This window comes from Terrapene carolina, unplaced genomic scaffold, assembly GCF_002925995.2.
Source record: "Terrapene carolina triunguis isolate 2854851 unplaced genomic scaffold, T_m_triunguis-2.0 Scaffold374, whole genome shotgun sequence".
NCBI lineage: Eukaryota > Metazoa > Chordata > Testudines > Emydidae > Terrapene > Terrapene triunguis.
In genome coordinates, this window is record NW_020664725.1 from 2,321,770 (window position 1) to 2,335,934 (window position 14,165).

The 14,165-nt window shown below is 55.4% G+C and overlaps 1 protein-coding gene across 1 annotated transcript; it reads right to left on the bottom strand.

Moving 5' to 3' along the window:
• Positions 1-3,650: 3,650 nt before the first annotated feature.
• RPUSD4 (RNA pseudouridine synthase D4) lies at positions 3,651-13,975 on the bottom strand. Its single transcript, XM_024205524.1, has 7 exons — positions 13,779-13,975; positions 8,447-8,612; positions 7,117-7,318; positions 6,159-6,252; positions 5,848-5,998; positions 5,323-5,420; positions 3,651-4,235 (listed from the first exon to the last, which is right to left on the bottom strand). The coding sequence occupies exons 1-7, from the start codon at positions 13,941-13,943 to the stop codon at positions 4,029-4,031; spliced, it is 1,083 nt and encodes a 360-aa protein (XP_024061292.1). The 5' UTR covers positions 13,944-13,975; the 3' UTR covers positions 3,651-4,028.
• Between the last annotated feature and the right edge of the window lie 190 nt (positions 13,976-14,165).

The window sequence follows — 14,165 nt, forward strand, 5'->3', positions numbered from 1 at the left end:
AACCACCCCTTTATAAGTTGACCTGCTTGCTCAGGAGTTTGCCCCATCCCATGGCCAAACCTTGCTGAGCCTCCCCCCATGCAGGCTTGTCAGAGGCACTTGAGTGTAAAAGGCTCCTGTGCTTGTGCCCCTGGGCTCACTTAGAAGGCCTCTCTGGTTCAGGGCCGGCTTTAGGAAGTGCGGGGCCCAATTCGAACATTTTCGGCGGGGCCCCGGCAGGGATGACTAAAAAAAAAAAAACGTAAAAAAAACCCTTTCATTTCTTCCATGTATTATTTACTTTCCATAACTATATAAATAATAACAAAATTATATATTACATACATTGCGTAATGTACGTTAACCCTACCTAAAGTTCTTTTTTAAAAAGATGGGCCTGAACTAGAAATGAGCTCCGTTTCACATGTGTGGGTCCCCACCACTCCCTGGGGGTGTGCCAGGGTGACCAGATGTCCTGATGTTATAGGAACAGTCCCAATTTTAGGGTCTTTTTCCTATATAGGCTTCTATTACCCCCCACCCCCTGTCCCAATTTTTCACACTTGCTGTCTGGTCATCCTAGGGTGTGCACATGTGTGGGTCCCAGCTGCTCCCTGCCCCCCTCATTGAAGTAGGTGTGCAGGGTTACTGCCCTGGGAACTGCAGGGCACCAGTGGACATGGGTCTGGCTGGAGGCAGGGCAGGGGCTGACTGGAGGTAGGGTCTGGCTGCAGGCAGGGCAGGGGGTGCAGAGCTGGCTGGAGACGGGCTGGCTGCGGGCAGGGGGTGTGGCAGGGGCTGGCTGGAGACAGGGGCTGGCTGCGGGCAGGGTGGTGGGTAATCACGGGGAGAGCGCCTTGGAGCAGCCCGAGCAGCAGGACGCAGCCCAGGCCCAGCAGAGCAGCAGGGGACCCACTAGGCAGCAGCAGGAGCCCCAGGGTCAGAGGTCCGAGGAGCAGCAGCAGCAACAGGGCCAGGAGGTGGCCCACATGGCTCCCACAGCACAGCACCCCCGGCGCCCGGAGGAGGAATTACACACTTCCCGGCCGGAGCCCATCAAAGCCGCAGCGCCCCCTTCTCGCAGGGAAGCTGGTTAACAAGCGGTTCTAAAACCGCTTTAAAATTTAACAACCGGTTCGTGCGAACTGGCTCCAGCTCACCACTGGCTGAGGGGGTCAGAGCCAGCCCCCAGCCCTCCCTGTACAGTAAGTGCCCCCTCCTCCTCCCTCCTGGAGACAGAGGCTGGTGTGGGCAGGGCAGGGGGTAGTAGCAGCAGCCTGGGGCTCGGGGGCTATTTAAAGGGCCCAGGGCTCCCCTGCTTCTACCGCCTGGCCCTTTAAATAGATGCAGGAGCCCTGGGGAAGCGGCGGGGCTCCGGTGGCTATTTAAAGGATGGGGCAGCACAGGTAGCTGGAGCGCTGGCCCTTTAAATAGCCCCCGGAGCCCCTGCTACCCCAGGGCTCTGGGGGCTATTTAAAGGGCCTGGGCAAGGCCGGCTTTAGGCAGATTCAACCGATTCTCCTCTTTAGGGCGTGGGGCCCGATTCAGGGGAATTGGTTGAATTGGCCTAAAGCCAGCCCTGCTCTGGTTGCTTGGCCACTCTAGCCCCTTGCTTTGGCTGCAGCGGCTTCTTGCCCAGCCATCCTCACCCCTCCCCATCGAGCCTGGGCCAGGGCCAGGCCTTCTCCTGGCTCTGCTGTTTGGCCTGAAAGGTGGTATGGACCCGACTAACCCTGGAAGAGAGGGGGGTCTAGCCTGGATGAGTCCCAAGAGACTTCCCCTTGTTACGCAGCTGTCTGTCCATCATCTCTTTGCCAGGGGTCCCCACTGAATTAGCAGGGGCAGGACCATGTTAAAGCCCCTCTGGACAGAAGTTTAGACCCGACTTTGATTTAATTACTGCACATCAGCGCGTCTCACTCTACGGCCATGGACAAGCACAAGAATGGAGCTTGGGGGGGGGGGGGGGGGGGGAGTGAGGTGCTCTCCCTCCAGCCGTGAGCCAAATGGGACACACCTGGAGATCCCCTTAAGATTCCAGCCACATGGACAATCCAGTATTTAACACAACCTCTCCCCACCCTTCAAACCCTAGTATACCACCACTTAACCTCTCCCCTCCCAGCCACCCCTCAACAAGGACCTGGGGCTTTGCCCTATGTCCTCACGGTCAGCAAACCTGTGCCCCACTGGATCAAAGGAGTGTGTGTGGGGGCTGGGGGCAGGATAAACTGTAGAGATAAGAGCCCTCTAGTGAGGAAGCCATGCCCCTACTCAAACACCTCTACAGAGGAAAGCCGTAGGCCAGCATGCGCTAATGAACTCTCCCATCTGGCATCTCAGACCTGGCAATGGTCACTTTACATGGGCTCAACTGTCTCTGTCATACAATGGGCCAGGGCCTGTGCTGTGCTGTAGCCAGGGTCAGGGCTCTGGGGTGGAGGGGAGGATTAACTGATTCTAAGTCAGAGATCATAGTCTGGCTGTATAACACATGCCACAGGAGTGTTAACCCCTTTCTACGGAGAGCAAGCACTAGAACTGTTGTGACACACAGACAGGGCAGGGCTGGCTGGCAAGAATCACCATCCCCTGCCCCTTGCTGAGCCCAGCTGAGGGGGTTTCATGTTGATCTAGCATTTGACAGTTTGCCTTAGAATGAACCTGCTGTTGTGCGATCGAAGAACTGGGTCTCACAGCACAGCACCCAGGGTTCCTGCCGGCCCGCTAGGGAAAACCTGCTTCTACAGGGCTGGAGGCAAGCTGCAGAGCTGAGGGAATCCCAGCAGGAAGGCAAGTTACGTTGCCACGGGTGCTGTGGGCAGGGGGGAGGGAAGGCTCCAGCCCCAAACCATGCATTCTGTGCAGTCTCTGGGCCAAGGCAAAGCCACTGCTGTATTTACACTGTGTGGTTTACAAATGAATGTTACAAATGTCTGTGGTGGAGAAGAGCTCGGATTCCAGACAGGGACCTGCCCCATGGCCAACTGTCTTAATACACAATCCCACCAGAATGGCAGCTCAGACTGAGCAATTCACAGAGCTCCTGCCCGTAGGGAAGGGCTGTGCTGCCCCACTCCATGCACCCTGGCCATGTTGCCAGCAGTACAGAGTGTGAATGGGGCTAGCACCAGAATGCAGCCCCCGATGGAATTAAAGGAGGGGAGAGGCTGCGAGACTTGTGACTCCACCTCTCATGAAATCAGAGATTAGCTCCAAAATCTGGTGACTTCCCCGACCCCAGCAGTGTGCATCTCCAGCCGGGGGCACTGAGGGAGGGCACAGCTGCCCCCTTCCCCACCCCTCGAACACCAGGGTCACCGAGTGCACCCCTGGCCCTGCAAGATCCCTTCAACACACGCTGAGCTTGCGGAAACCCACCTCGTTTGTGAGGCAGGATTCCAGCCTTGCACTTCCCTCACCTCCCAGGGTCACACACCCAGCCCATCAATACCTCCAGCCCAGGGCCTTAGAGGGGAAGCTGAGCCCCACCAGCTCAGCCCAGCAGTCAGTCACCCCCCGAGCAGAGTTTCGTAGCACAGTGAAATGGGTCATTCTGGTGCCTCTTGCTGGTGGCAGCTGACATCTCAGTGGGGGGGAAGCCCCATGGCAGAGACAACCTGGCTTTCTCCCAGATTACACAACTCCTAACAGAGTGTTACCGCATAGAATGAGATCAGACCATTTATTGTTTAGAGACGTTCCCGGTTTGGGTTTGGATTCCAGGCAAGACCCTGCTCTGCCTCTGCCAAACCTCAGCGGGCTGAACCTGCTGGCTCTTCACTGAATCCAGTCCTGGTTCTGCACAGAACCAGACCTTGGATCTGAGTCAGAACCTCCCTCAAGCAGCTGAACGGCCCAAGATCAGTCAAGCAGGTCAATGGACAGACTTTGTCCCCAATGGCTGAGGTTTTCCTGGAGCAGCTGAGACCACTGAACTCATCATCCCATTCTCCCATGAGGTAGACAGCACCGCACAGCAGCTAGGACCAGAGTCAGACGTCATCGGAGCAATGGTGGCTGCGGAGACAGGCAGCTCCGCTCTCCTCTCACTTCTCTAGCGACTCTGGAATCTCCAGCTTCAGCCGCTTTAAAGCGTTTGTGAAGAAGCGGGGCGGCCTACAGACCAGGTGCAGCTGCTTGTCCCCGCTGGTCCCCATGGGCAGGGTGAGCTGGTGGGCGTGCAGGTGGAGGGGGAGGTGACGCACTTTGGCCTGTTCCAACCCCAGTCTCATCAGAGCGTTCTCGGGAAGCTTCTGCTCCAAGGAGAGAGAGAGAGAGAGAGAGAGCGGGCGCGCGAGATGGGTGAGAGCCAGTGCCCAAAACCAGCACACCACCTGCAAACACAAGGCAGTGTCCCAAGCCCCTACTGCCAGGGAGGGCCGAGAGAACAAGGCTTCTGCGGGTACAGCAAGCTGCAGGAGCATTAGAAACACCCACAGCCAGCTGCCAACACAGTGTACCAGGTACCTGCCTGGGGGAGGAAGCATCACAGGCGCCTTTGGGGTTACCCCTGATTCAGTCAAAGAGCACTGGGCTTAAGAACCAGACACTGACCAGACACTATCCAAGAGGAAACAGGACCTGGGATCTGCTTTAGGGGAAAGATCGCTCCCTCCCATCTCACCTAGGGTGAGGTGCTGCAGGATCTGGCTGGTGCAGAGAGGCCACGGGACCCGCCTGCAGCATAACATCCCCTCCACCTCTTCTTGCCCTGGGAAGAGATGCCTTGGGATCTTCATGGTGACACCCCCAAGCTCCCAAAGAGAGAGATGCCCCAGGAGCTGGATGTTGCAAAGGCGACCATCCCCTCCTCCCCTAGAGATGATGGGACTTGCCTACTGCACATTTCCCCACCTCATCCCTGGGGAGAGGTGCTTGGGATCTTTGTGGTGGTGGAGGTGATGCCCCGCCCCAGGGAGATGCCCCAGGATCTGGCTTGTTGTGGGAGGGGAACCCATCATCTCAGGGGCAGGGAGAAGCCCCAGCACATGCCATGAGGACACCTTCAGAGTTTCCAGCTGGCAGTCTTGGGGCCTGGTTCCTGGATTCTCCTCTGGGTCTGAGGCTCTGAGAAGAACAGGCCTCACCTGCCCAAAAGGGGTGCTGAAGATCCCACCAAACTGCTCTGAACTCCCTGGCCTGGAGAAGCCAGTCTCAGCAGGTTGTGGATGTGGAAGGAAGTGCTCCCAGGGAAAGGTTAGCAACAGGCCTCACACCAGGCAGTGGAGCCTTCCCCAGGGCATGGGGTGCAGTGGGGACACAGGCCCCATAACTCTGCCACTGTTCCCCTTCTGAGGGCCAGCAGCTCCCACTCCCTCCCCTTGCCATATCACCTCTTACCTGGGGTGCCAACTTGCTCCAATGTGCGTATTTGTGGTCCCCGAGGATTGGACACCCCAATCCATAGGCCAGGTGGACCCGGAGCTGGTGCTTCACTCCTGAGCACGCAATAGGAGAGAGAAGAACCAGGGGTTAGAACACAGCCTGGTGCCACCTGCTGCTTGCCCAGACTGACTGCCAAAGGAAGAGTGGGCATGGACTGGAGATTGCAGCCCGTCGTTAGCCCCAGCAGCCAGAGAGGCCTGGATGCAAACAAGCACTCCGATTGACTGCTGAAGCAAACTACTTGGTCCTCACTGCACTAGGAATGCTCCTGATTGGCTGAATTGCAATCTTATCCAAAAGCCAGACTCGAATGCAAAGTCCTGAACTCCCAGAGACCCAAAGGCTCAGCCTGAACCATTTCCCATCAGGCTCGGGCACTTGCTGTCACTATAGGGACTGCTACAGAGGCAGCAGAGGAAGCACATCAGGGGCTCTGGTCGCTAGCATATCCTAACAAACTGGGGTCCAAACGAGCCTTACCTGTGATTGGCTGGAGCTCCAGGAGGGAACAAGAGGGAGAGCTAGCCAGAACGCGGTACCGGGTCACAGCACTGTGGGCATCTCGGTTCTGGCGCACTTTCACCATCTTCCCATTCTCAGGAGACACGCGGTAGTTCGGTGCCAGCGTCATCTGAAGCACAGGGAAGCCCGCACAAGGAAGAGAGGGTCACAAGAAATACACCTTGAGCGCTGTGAAGCCAGGGTAACAGTGCGGACGGCCTGGCTAGAGATTCACAGTGCTAAGCCCTGGCTGGCAGTACCGGGGCCCGGCTGGGAGGCAGCTCACTCACCTTATAGTGCGACTGGTGGCTCTGCACTTGCTTCTCCACAATGGGAATATCCACCAGCCCCTCCGAGGGGACTGGGAGCCCCACGCTGATTGTCCTGGGAAGAGAACACACAGATCAACAGGGCCCCACCCCAGCTCTCTGCACACAGCAGTCAGCTCTCTACAGGGCAGGGAGAGGTCAGTCTCCTTTATTCCATTAGCAATATTGCAGAGGTTTTGACCCTGCAATGGGAGGCTCTTCAATGTGACAAACATGATCAGCCCTTCCAAAAAGCTGTAAAGTGCAGCTAGCTCCAAGTCCCCAGAAAGAGCTAACAAGGCTGGGGGGTGCCAGCAATTACACATGGAGGTCTGAGCACCAGATTTGGAGCCCTGAGGAGTCCCCCCATTGCCTTTTCCCAGGCTCTGAGCCCCAGACTCACCGCTGGCTGTATCGAGTGGGAAGAGCATCTTACTCAACCCTTCTCCTTACTGTGCACAGGAGGGGAGAGGAGACAAGGCCCACCTAGTCCTGGGGAGCAGGAGATGGAAGGTCGCTCTCCAGGCTGGAGCACAGCAAGCAGCATTAGGCTACCGGGCCTAACAACTAATTGCTCATCATCTGATTCCCAAGCATGGCACAACCAATCCAGAGCAGATGGTGCTTCTATCACTCCCAGGTGAGAGCATAGAAGCATGTGATTAACAGGGGGCCTTTTCCCCTCTAGGTCACAGGTTCAAACACAGCCCAAGGGGGTACTGAGCTGCGCTGTGAGGGCTGTTTGTGGTGTACATGAAGGAGCTGGCAAGTATCCAGCTTGCTCTCAGTGGACAAATGCACTGCGCTGCAGAACCACCACTGGCACGAATTCCACCCTCATGTTGTCTCCAGTTCACCTTTAAGAGGACAGATGCCCCTCGACACCTAGCTCCAAACCACATAAGAGCCTGTGCTCCTGCTCCCAGCAAACCTCTCGTACCAGTATTTCTTCTCCACCTGTCGCGTTTTGAAGAGGCACTGGATCCGATGTGCTGTGTCCTTGTCCCATGCTAGCACCATCACGCCCGTCGTCTCCTTGTCCAGCCGGTGACACAGGTGCAGGGGTTCAGCTTTCATGCCATCCAGCATCTTGGCCAAAATTGGCAGCACATCGGTGATGCAATTCTGGATCCCAGGGCCACCTGGGTGATTGGAAGAAAAACAAGACCAAAGAACCAGATTAGTGACCCAAGAGAACTCCCCTCAGAAGCTGTTTCCCCTGAGTGCAGAGCCAGCAAGGACAGGCTCTATCAGGGCCCCATGGAAAGAGCTTGATATTCCAAAATGGTTTTTTTGGAGACTCAGTCGCCACAGACACTTGTGAGCCTGCACATATTCCCTGGCAGATGCCCCCAGTTCTCACTCTGCCAGGCACCACTGGGAACCTTCAGAACTTTAACCCTTGGGGCCAGGCACTCAGAGTTCCCAGAGGAACCCTGGATTTACTCCAGGTGCCCACTTGAAGCAGAGCAATGCCAGGCAAGTTCACTCACTGACTGGCTCCTCTACCCACCAGCAGAAGAGTTTCACAAGCACATTCCAAATTAGACAGTAAGTTCTTCGGGGCAGGGATTGTGCCTATCTGTGGGTACGGAACCTCGTACCATGGTCCTGATTAGGGTCCTTCAGGCACTACCACAACAAACTTCCACTTTTCCATTTGCTGTATTGCCCATATAAGCGCACCTCCTGCTAGGACAGGCTGGAGCAGCCGAGCGCTCTCTAATGCCAGGTCTCCTGCATCATTCCCCATAGCACAGCCTGCTGGGAGAGGCTGAATTGTCTAACAATCAGCATTGTGGGTGAAACTTTCTCCTTTCCTCAAACTGAGATGTGACCCTAAGAAGATACATGCTGCTCTCTCCTTGGGACCAGATGTAGGAAGAAAATCCCCAGGCTAATCAGGGAAGTTAGAGACAGAATACCGGGCTCACTTTACCCCATCCCCCTATTCCCCGTGCAGCTCCCGCAGGAGGCTGTCTGGGGTACAGCTCCACTTCAGGTCTCCATTCATGAGCACAGCATGACCCAGGCTCAATTCAGATCTATACAGTGAAGAGCGTGTTGGCGTGGCAGCAGAGATCCGAGTGGCATTTAGATGCCTTTGGAGCTGAAATTGTTTAATATAACATGAGCCCAGACACCAAGAGAAGGCACCTTCAGGAGTTGGTGAAGCTGCTCTCCCAGTAACTAGAATTGGCTGACACACACTCCTAGCATTAGCCTACGCACTGCCCAGCACAAAGCGGCCTCCCTTGGCCCTCTCTCACCGTGCACAGGGAGGCCGTAGGGTTTGTCAATCACCACAAGCTCCTCATCCTGGTAGAGGATCCCGCGCTTCAGTGCCTTGGCCAGCACGTTGGGGTGAACCCGCTGCAGCTGCTTGCTGAGCTGGGACAGTTCTCGGACCCGCCTCAATACTGGGTTTTTAGGCTCCTGTGAAGAAAGAAAATGTTATAAGTGGAGAAAGGATGGTCTCAGGTTAAGTACCGGGGATTTAGGAGACCAGCGTGCAATTCCTGACTCTGCCGCAAACTTCCTGTGAGACACTGGGCAGTTCACGGAATGTGTCTGCCTCGGCATCTCCTCCCCTCACAATGGTGTTTTGAGGAATCTCAAAACTGTGAGAGGCACAGTTACTACAGTGACAGGGCCGCAGACACTGCCCAATGGTCCTATCACAGCAGCCAGCCCACTGGAATCTCACCCGGCTGGGCAAGATTTATCCCCAAATGTTTCAACTCCAGTGCGCTCTCAGTGCCTCGCCACTTTATGTAGGTTTCATCACCCACTTGATGCAGGCCTAGGAGCTCTGATGTCAGGCTGACATTTGACCCCGGCTGACAGCATCCAAGGAAGTAAGGCCAAGATTTCAAAGTAAGGGTATGAGCAGACAAAGGACTGTAAAAATGGTACTCGCTGGTTCTGAAGAAGGGCACTGATTATTTCGAATACGTTAGGTAATGTGAAGGGTCAGATGGACCCCATGCTGGCCTCTGAGCCACGCAAGGCTTTCTGAGCTGTGAGAACAAACCCCTCAGAATGAGAACCGAGTTCACATTGGGGCTTTGTCTGAACCAGGATCTAAAGGTGTTTTGTTAGAAAGCGTTACCTAACACATTCTAGGGGTCCAATGCAGACAGGGAGTGTAAACTTTAACTCATACAAAGCTAGGCTAACCCCTAGGCTTTAACTTGACCCATTTAGTGCACCTTAAAGTCTACACTGCCTTGTCTACACTAGAGTTTTAGAATGTTTTAGTTAGAACATGTCAACTAACATCCTGTAACCCCAAACCTAACTGTCTAGACTACACAATGCCTGTCTGACTGAAGCCAGGTCAACACTACAAACTTACATCCGTATAATTACGTTGCTCAGGGTGTGAAAAATCCACACTCCTTAGGCGATGTAGTTAAACCAACCTAGCCCAGGTGCAGACAGTGCTGTGGCGATGGGAGAGCTTCTTTTGTCAACAGAGCTACCGTCTCTCACAGAGGTGGATTAACTACGCCAACGGGAGAAGCCCCACTGCAGCGCTGTACATGTAGACAAGCCCTGAGTGTGCAGGCAAGGAAAACAGCTTTTGAAGCTCTCCAGTTCCCTGTGCATTCAAAGGGAACTGGCATTTCTTGTGTCACATTGCACCAGATTCAAGATGGCAGCATTATGCTTGCATGTTAAATACAAATAATAATTAAGAAGCATTTTCTTTTAACACAAAGGTTTGCAAGCTGTTGGTGCTTGGAGCACCGGCTGCTCATATGTTGGCTCTCAATTTCCAAACTACTAAATCATATTAAAAAAAAAAAAAAAAACGGCTAAACATACAATAAATACTTACTTAATATGTACTGCCCTGCTGGCAAGCTTATCCTCTGCTAATATGGGGTTTCCCTCCCCTTCCGTTTTGTTGTTACTCTCCCTTTATATCCCTGTTCTGTCTTTACTAGATCTCTCTTGCCTGGTTCAGTCTGAGGGACGGGATGTGGACTTGGCATCAGGGTGGTTGCACACTACTTGGGTAGTTTCTTCATTTGATTGTAATGTTTACTGCTGGGCCATTTGATGCCTATTTACGAGCACCTGGTAAAGGCAGCAAAGAGAACAGGGTCTGACCCTGAGAGTAGGGTTGCCAACTTGCTAATCGCAGAAAACCGAACGCCCTTGCCCCGCGGACCCGCCCACTCCCTCCATCACTTGCTCTCCTCCACCCTCGCTCATTTTCACTGCAAGGCCCAAGCAGGCATCAAGAGAAGGCCAGGAGCTGCAACACTTTGAATGTGGGAGATGGAACGTGTGATTCAAATACCCTTCACCTCTCCAGGGGGGGTATTTTAAACACTACTGTAAAATTAATTGCCCCCCCCCCCCCAAAAAAAAGTGCCCCCCTCACTCACAATAAGCAAGACTAAACAGACTATTGCAGGAGCTTGATTTTTCTTGCCTTCACCCAACTGTCCTGGTAGGGGATCCAGTAGTGCTGCAGCCACTGACTGACTCTTTCCCTACCTGACAATGAACTGTCTAGCAGAGGGGAAAAGTTATGCTGTTCCATGTTTAATGATTAGTTAAATTGTTTAAACGTATGCTTTAACAGACAATATATGCAATGTGGACAAATTGATGTTAACATTTCCTGACACTTACATTTAAATATATAACCTTAATATTGCATCAATAATTCATTATAGCTCTTTAAAGTTAAGGTGAGATTGCATAAAATGTAATTCATGCTGCAGAAACTGACCCCTCCCTATTTTACCATCCTGCTAACCAACAGGTTTTCTAGTGTTCTTCGTTTCAAGTTTTTTCACCTGTACTGTGTCCCAGATTTGTCCCAAAGCAGGTTGAGAGGTAATGTTAGAAAGTCACACACAGCGTGACCACCTGTCCTTCGTTTGGTGCCCGATGTTCCACATTACACCTCAAATTAATAAACATTGTCTTGTATACACCACTAATCATGCAAAAGATTGTACACTGTAATACAATGTGTTATTTATATATTAACTCTCATAATTTCCAAGTTGTCCTTTATTTGAAACATAGAGGGTCTGTATATGGGCGTGAGGGAGATTACCATAGCGAGGGACTAACTCTTCTGTTTCAGGAACATCCTAGTGAAGCTCTGCATTCCCTGTTGCCCGGCCCCTTTTGTGCTGCCAGCACCATCAGACCACATGTCCCACTTACTTTTTTGCAGTCTCTGGCGGGCACCCACCAGTCAGGCTTTGCACACAGCGATGTCTGGCTGCTGGTGTGGCTCCTGATGTGCCCCGCTGACTGGGTGGTTGCAGTGGCCACCCCAGTGGCGGAAGCCGAACCAGACCCAGTGCACTGCCCCTGGATGCACTGACAGAGACACGCCCCAAACCACACTAATCTACATGCACCTCCTGCAAGGAGGGACTGGCCTGCACAGCCACCCAGGCTAGCAGCTGCTGTGTCCCACTTGCTGGGAGGGGGTGTGGGTGGGTGTGTCCACACAGCAATTAAAGCTGGTTGCCCCCTGTCCACTGCTTGGAGCTTGCTGTGGGGCTGTGTTTGGGCTAGCTGAACCCCAAGCTCTGAGACCCCCAAGGGGGGAGGGACTCAGAGAGCCCAAATGTCTACACACTAATGTTCTGACCCCAGTCCGCTGAGCCAGGCCATCAGGTTGTTTAACTGCAGTGTAGACATACCCCAGACAGCTCAGATGGGCTGAAGTGGAGGCTCCCGGGTAGGAACTACTGGGGAAAGGAGCTGCAAATTTAGAGCATCTACACCTCATCCCTTCTCCCCAAGCAGCCACCAGCCACTTGTGGTGAGCAGGGCCACCTAGCTGGGGCGGCTGTTAGGAAGAGCAGGATGGTGCTTGGGGCTGGGGGTATGTGAGAGAGTTAGGGGTGCGAGAGCAGGGTGCAGGCTGGGGGGCAGAGGGTTGGGGTACGGTAGGGGGTACAGGCTCTGAGCTGGGGTTCAGGCTCTGAGGTGGGGCCAGAAATGAGGGGTTCAGAGTGTGGGAGGGGGCTCTGGGCTGGGGCAGGGCTGTGGGAGGGGGTACGGGGTAGGCGTGCGGACTAGGGGTGCAGACTTTGGGGTGGGGCCGGGCATGAGGGGTTTGGGGTGCAGGAGGGGGTTGGGGCCGAAGGGGTTGAGGTGCAGGTTCCGGAAGGGAGTTTGGGTGCAGGAGGGGATTCGGGGTGCAGGCTCTGGCTGGTGTGGTTCATGGGAGTCTAGGAGGAGCTGACCTCAGGTGGCCCCTTAGTAGCCACACCAGCACTGCCCGGGCATTTCCCAGGGATGGAGGAAGCCGCAGTATGTCCAGCTCCTAGGCAGAAAAGCAGCCGGGGGCTGTGCATGCTACCCCCACCGGCAAGCGCCACCCTGAGCGCCGGCTCCGCAGCCCCCGTTGGTCGCGGTGCCCCAGATTTGTACCTGTTGTGGCTTCCCAACCAATGGGAGCTGCGGAGCCAGCGCTCAGGGAGGCACCTGCAGGCGGGGGCAGCGCATGGAGCCCCGCTGGTCACCCCTGTGCCTAGGAACCGCCGCCGCTTACTGAGAGCCACGTGGAGGCAGGCTGGGAGCCTGCCTTAGCCCCACTGCGGCCAACCGGACTTTTAAGCAGCCTGACTGGAGCAGCCAGGGTCCCTTTTTGAGTGTTTCAGTTGAAAACCACACACCTGGCAACCCTGACTGAGAGGCGCTGAACACCCACAATTCGCACTGGCTCTGGTAGGAGTTACAACCACACATCTTTATATGACTAGCTTTAGCACGCTCTGAAAGCCTCCAGCACAACGTGCTACAGAACTATTAACCCCTCGAGGGTAGGGTTGCCAACTTTCTAGTCACACAAAACCAAACACCCTAGCCCCACCCCTTCCCCAAGGCCCCGCCTCTGCCCCGACACCCCACCCCCACTCACTACATTCCCCCTCCCTCGGTGGCTTGCACTCCCCCACCCTCACTCACTTTCACTGGGCTGGGGCAGGGGGTTGGGGTGCAGGATGGGGTGAGGGCTCTAACTGGGGGTGCAGGCTCCAGGGTGGGGCCAGAAATGAGGGGTTCAGGCAGGGGTGCTAGAACAATTTTTATACTGGGGTGCTGAGACCATTGACCAAAACTGTAAAACCCTGTATATAATGGAAACCACTTCAAGCCAGGGGGTGCTGCAGCACCTCCCACATCCCTAGTTCCAGCACATATGGAGGGTGCGGGAGGGGGCTCCGGGCTGGGGCAGGGAGTTGGGGTGCAGGAGGGGGTGAGGGCTCCGGCTGGGGGTGCTGGCTCCGGGGTGGGACCGGGGATAAGGTGTTTGGAGTGCAGGAGAGGCTCCATGCACGTGCTGCTCTCGCCTGCGGTCACTGGCCCCGAACGGCACCAGGGGATCGCTCTGGACTAACGGCACAACGCGCTCAGTGGGCAGCCCAAGAGCCTCGCGGGGCCTGCCGGGAGCTGTAGTCCCCGATAACTGCACAGCCGGCCGGGAGCTGTAGTCAGAGCCTAGCACCCTAAGGCTCCGCAGTGCATGCCGGGGGCTGTAGTCCCCAGCGCACCGCAGCGCATGCCGGGGGATGTAGTCCCCAGTACACCGCAGCGCATGCCGGGAATACTCGCCTCCTGTTTCTGCTCCTCACGCTTTTGGGCCCTCAGCTTCTCCGCCAGCTGCTCCGCGCTCACCGCGGCGGCTGCCCCGTGGGTGGTGGAGAAAGCCCGGAGGCTCTGCCTCAGGGCGGGCGCAGGGCCCCAGAGACGCAGCCCGACGCTCCCCAACACCGCCATCTTTCCGGAGTTGTCAGAAGGGGGAGGGGCCGAGCGGGGCCTCCAAATGCCCCGCCTCCCCGCGCACCTAGCGCGCGGATAAGGCGCCGAATCAGGAGGGTATGGTGTAAGCCTTTAGGGAGAAGGCCCAATGGGATAGGTCGACGGGTGAGGTTACAGAGACCTCACCCAATCGGAAGCGACAGGGCGAGGTGATACCGATAGCCCCCAATGAGATTGCGA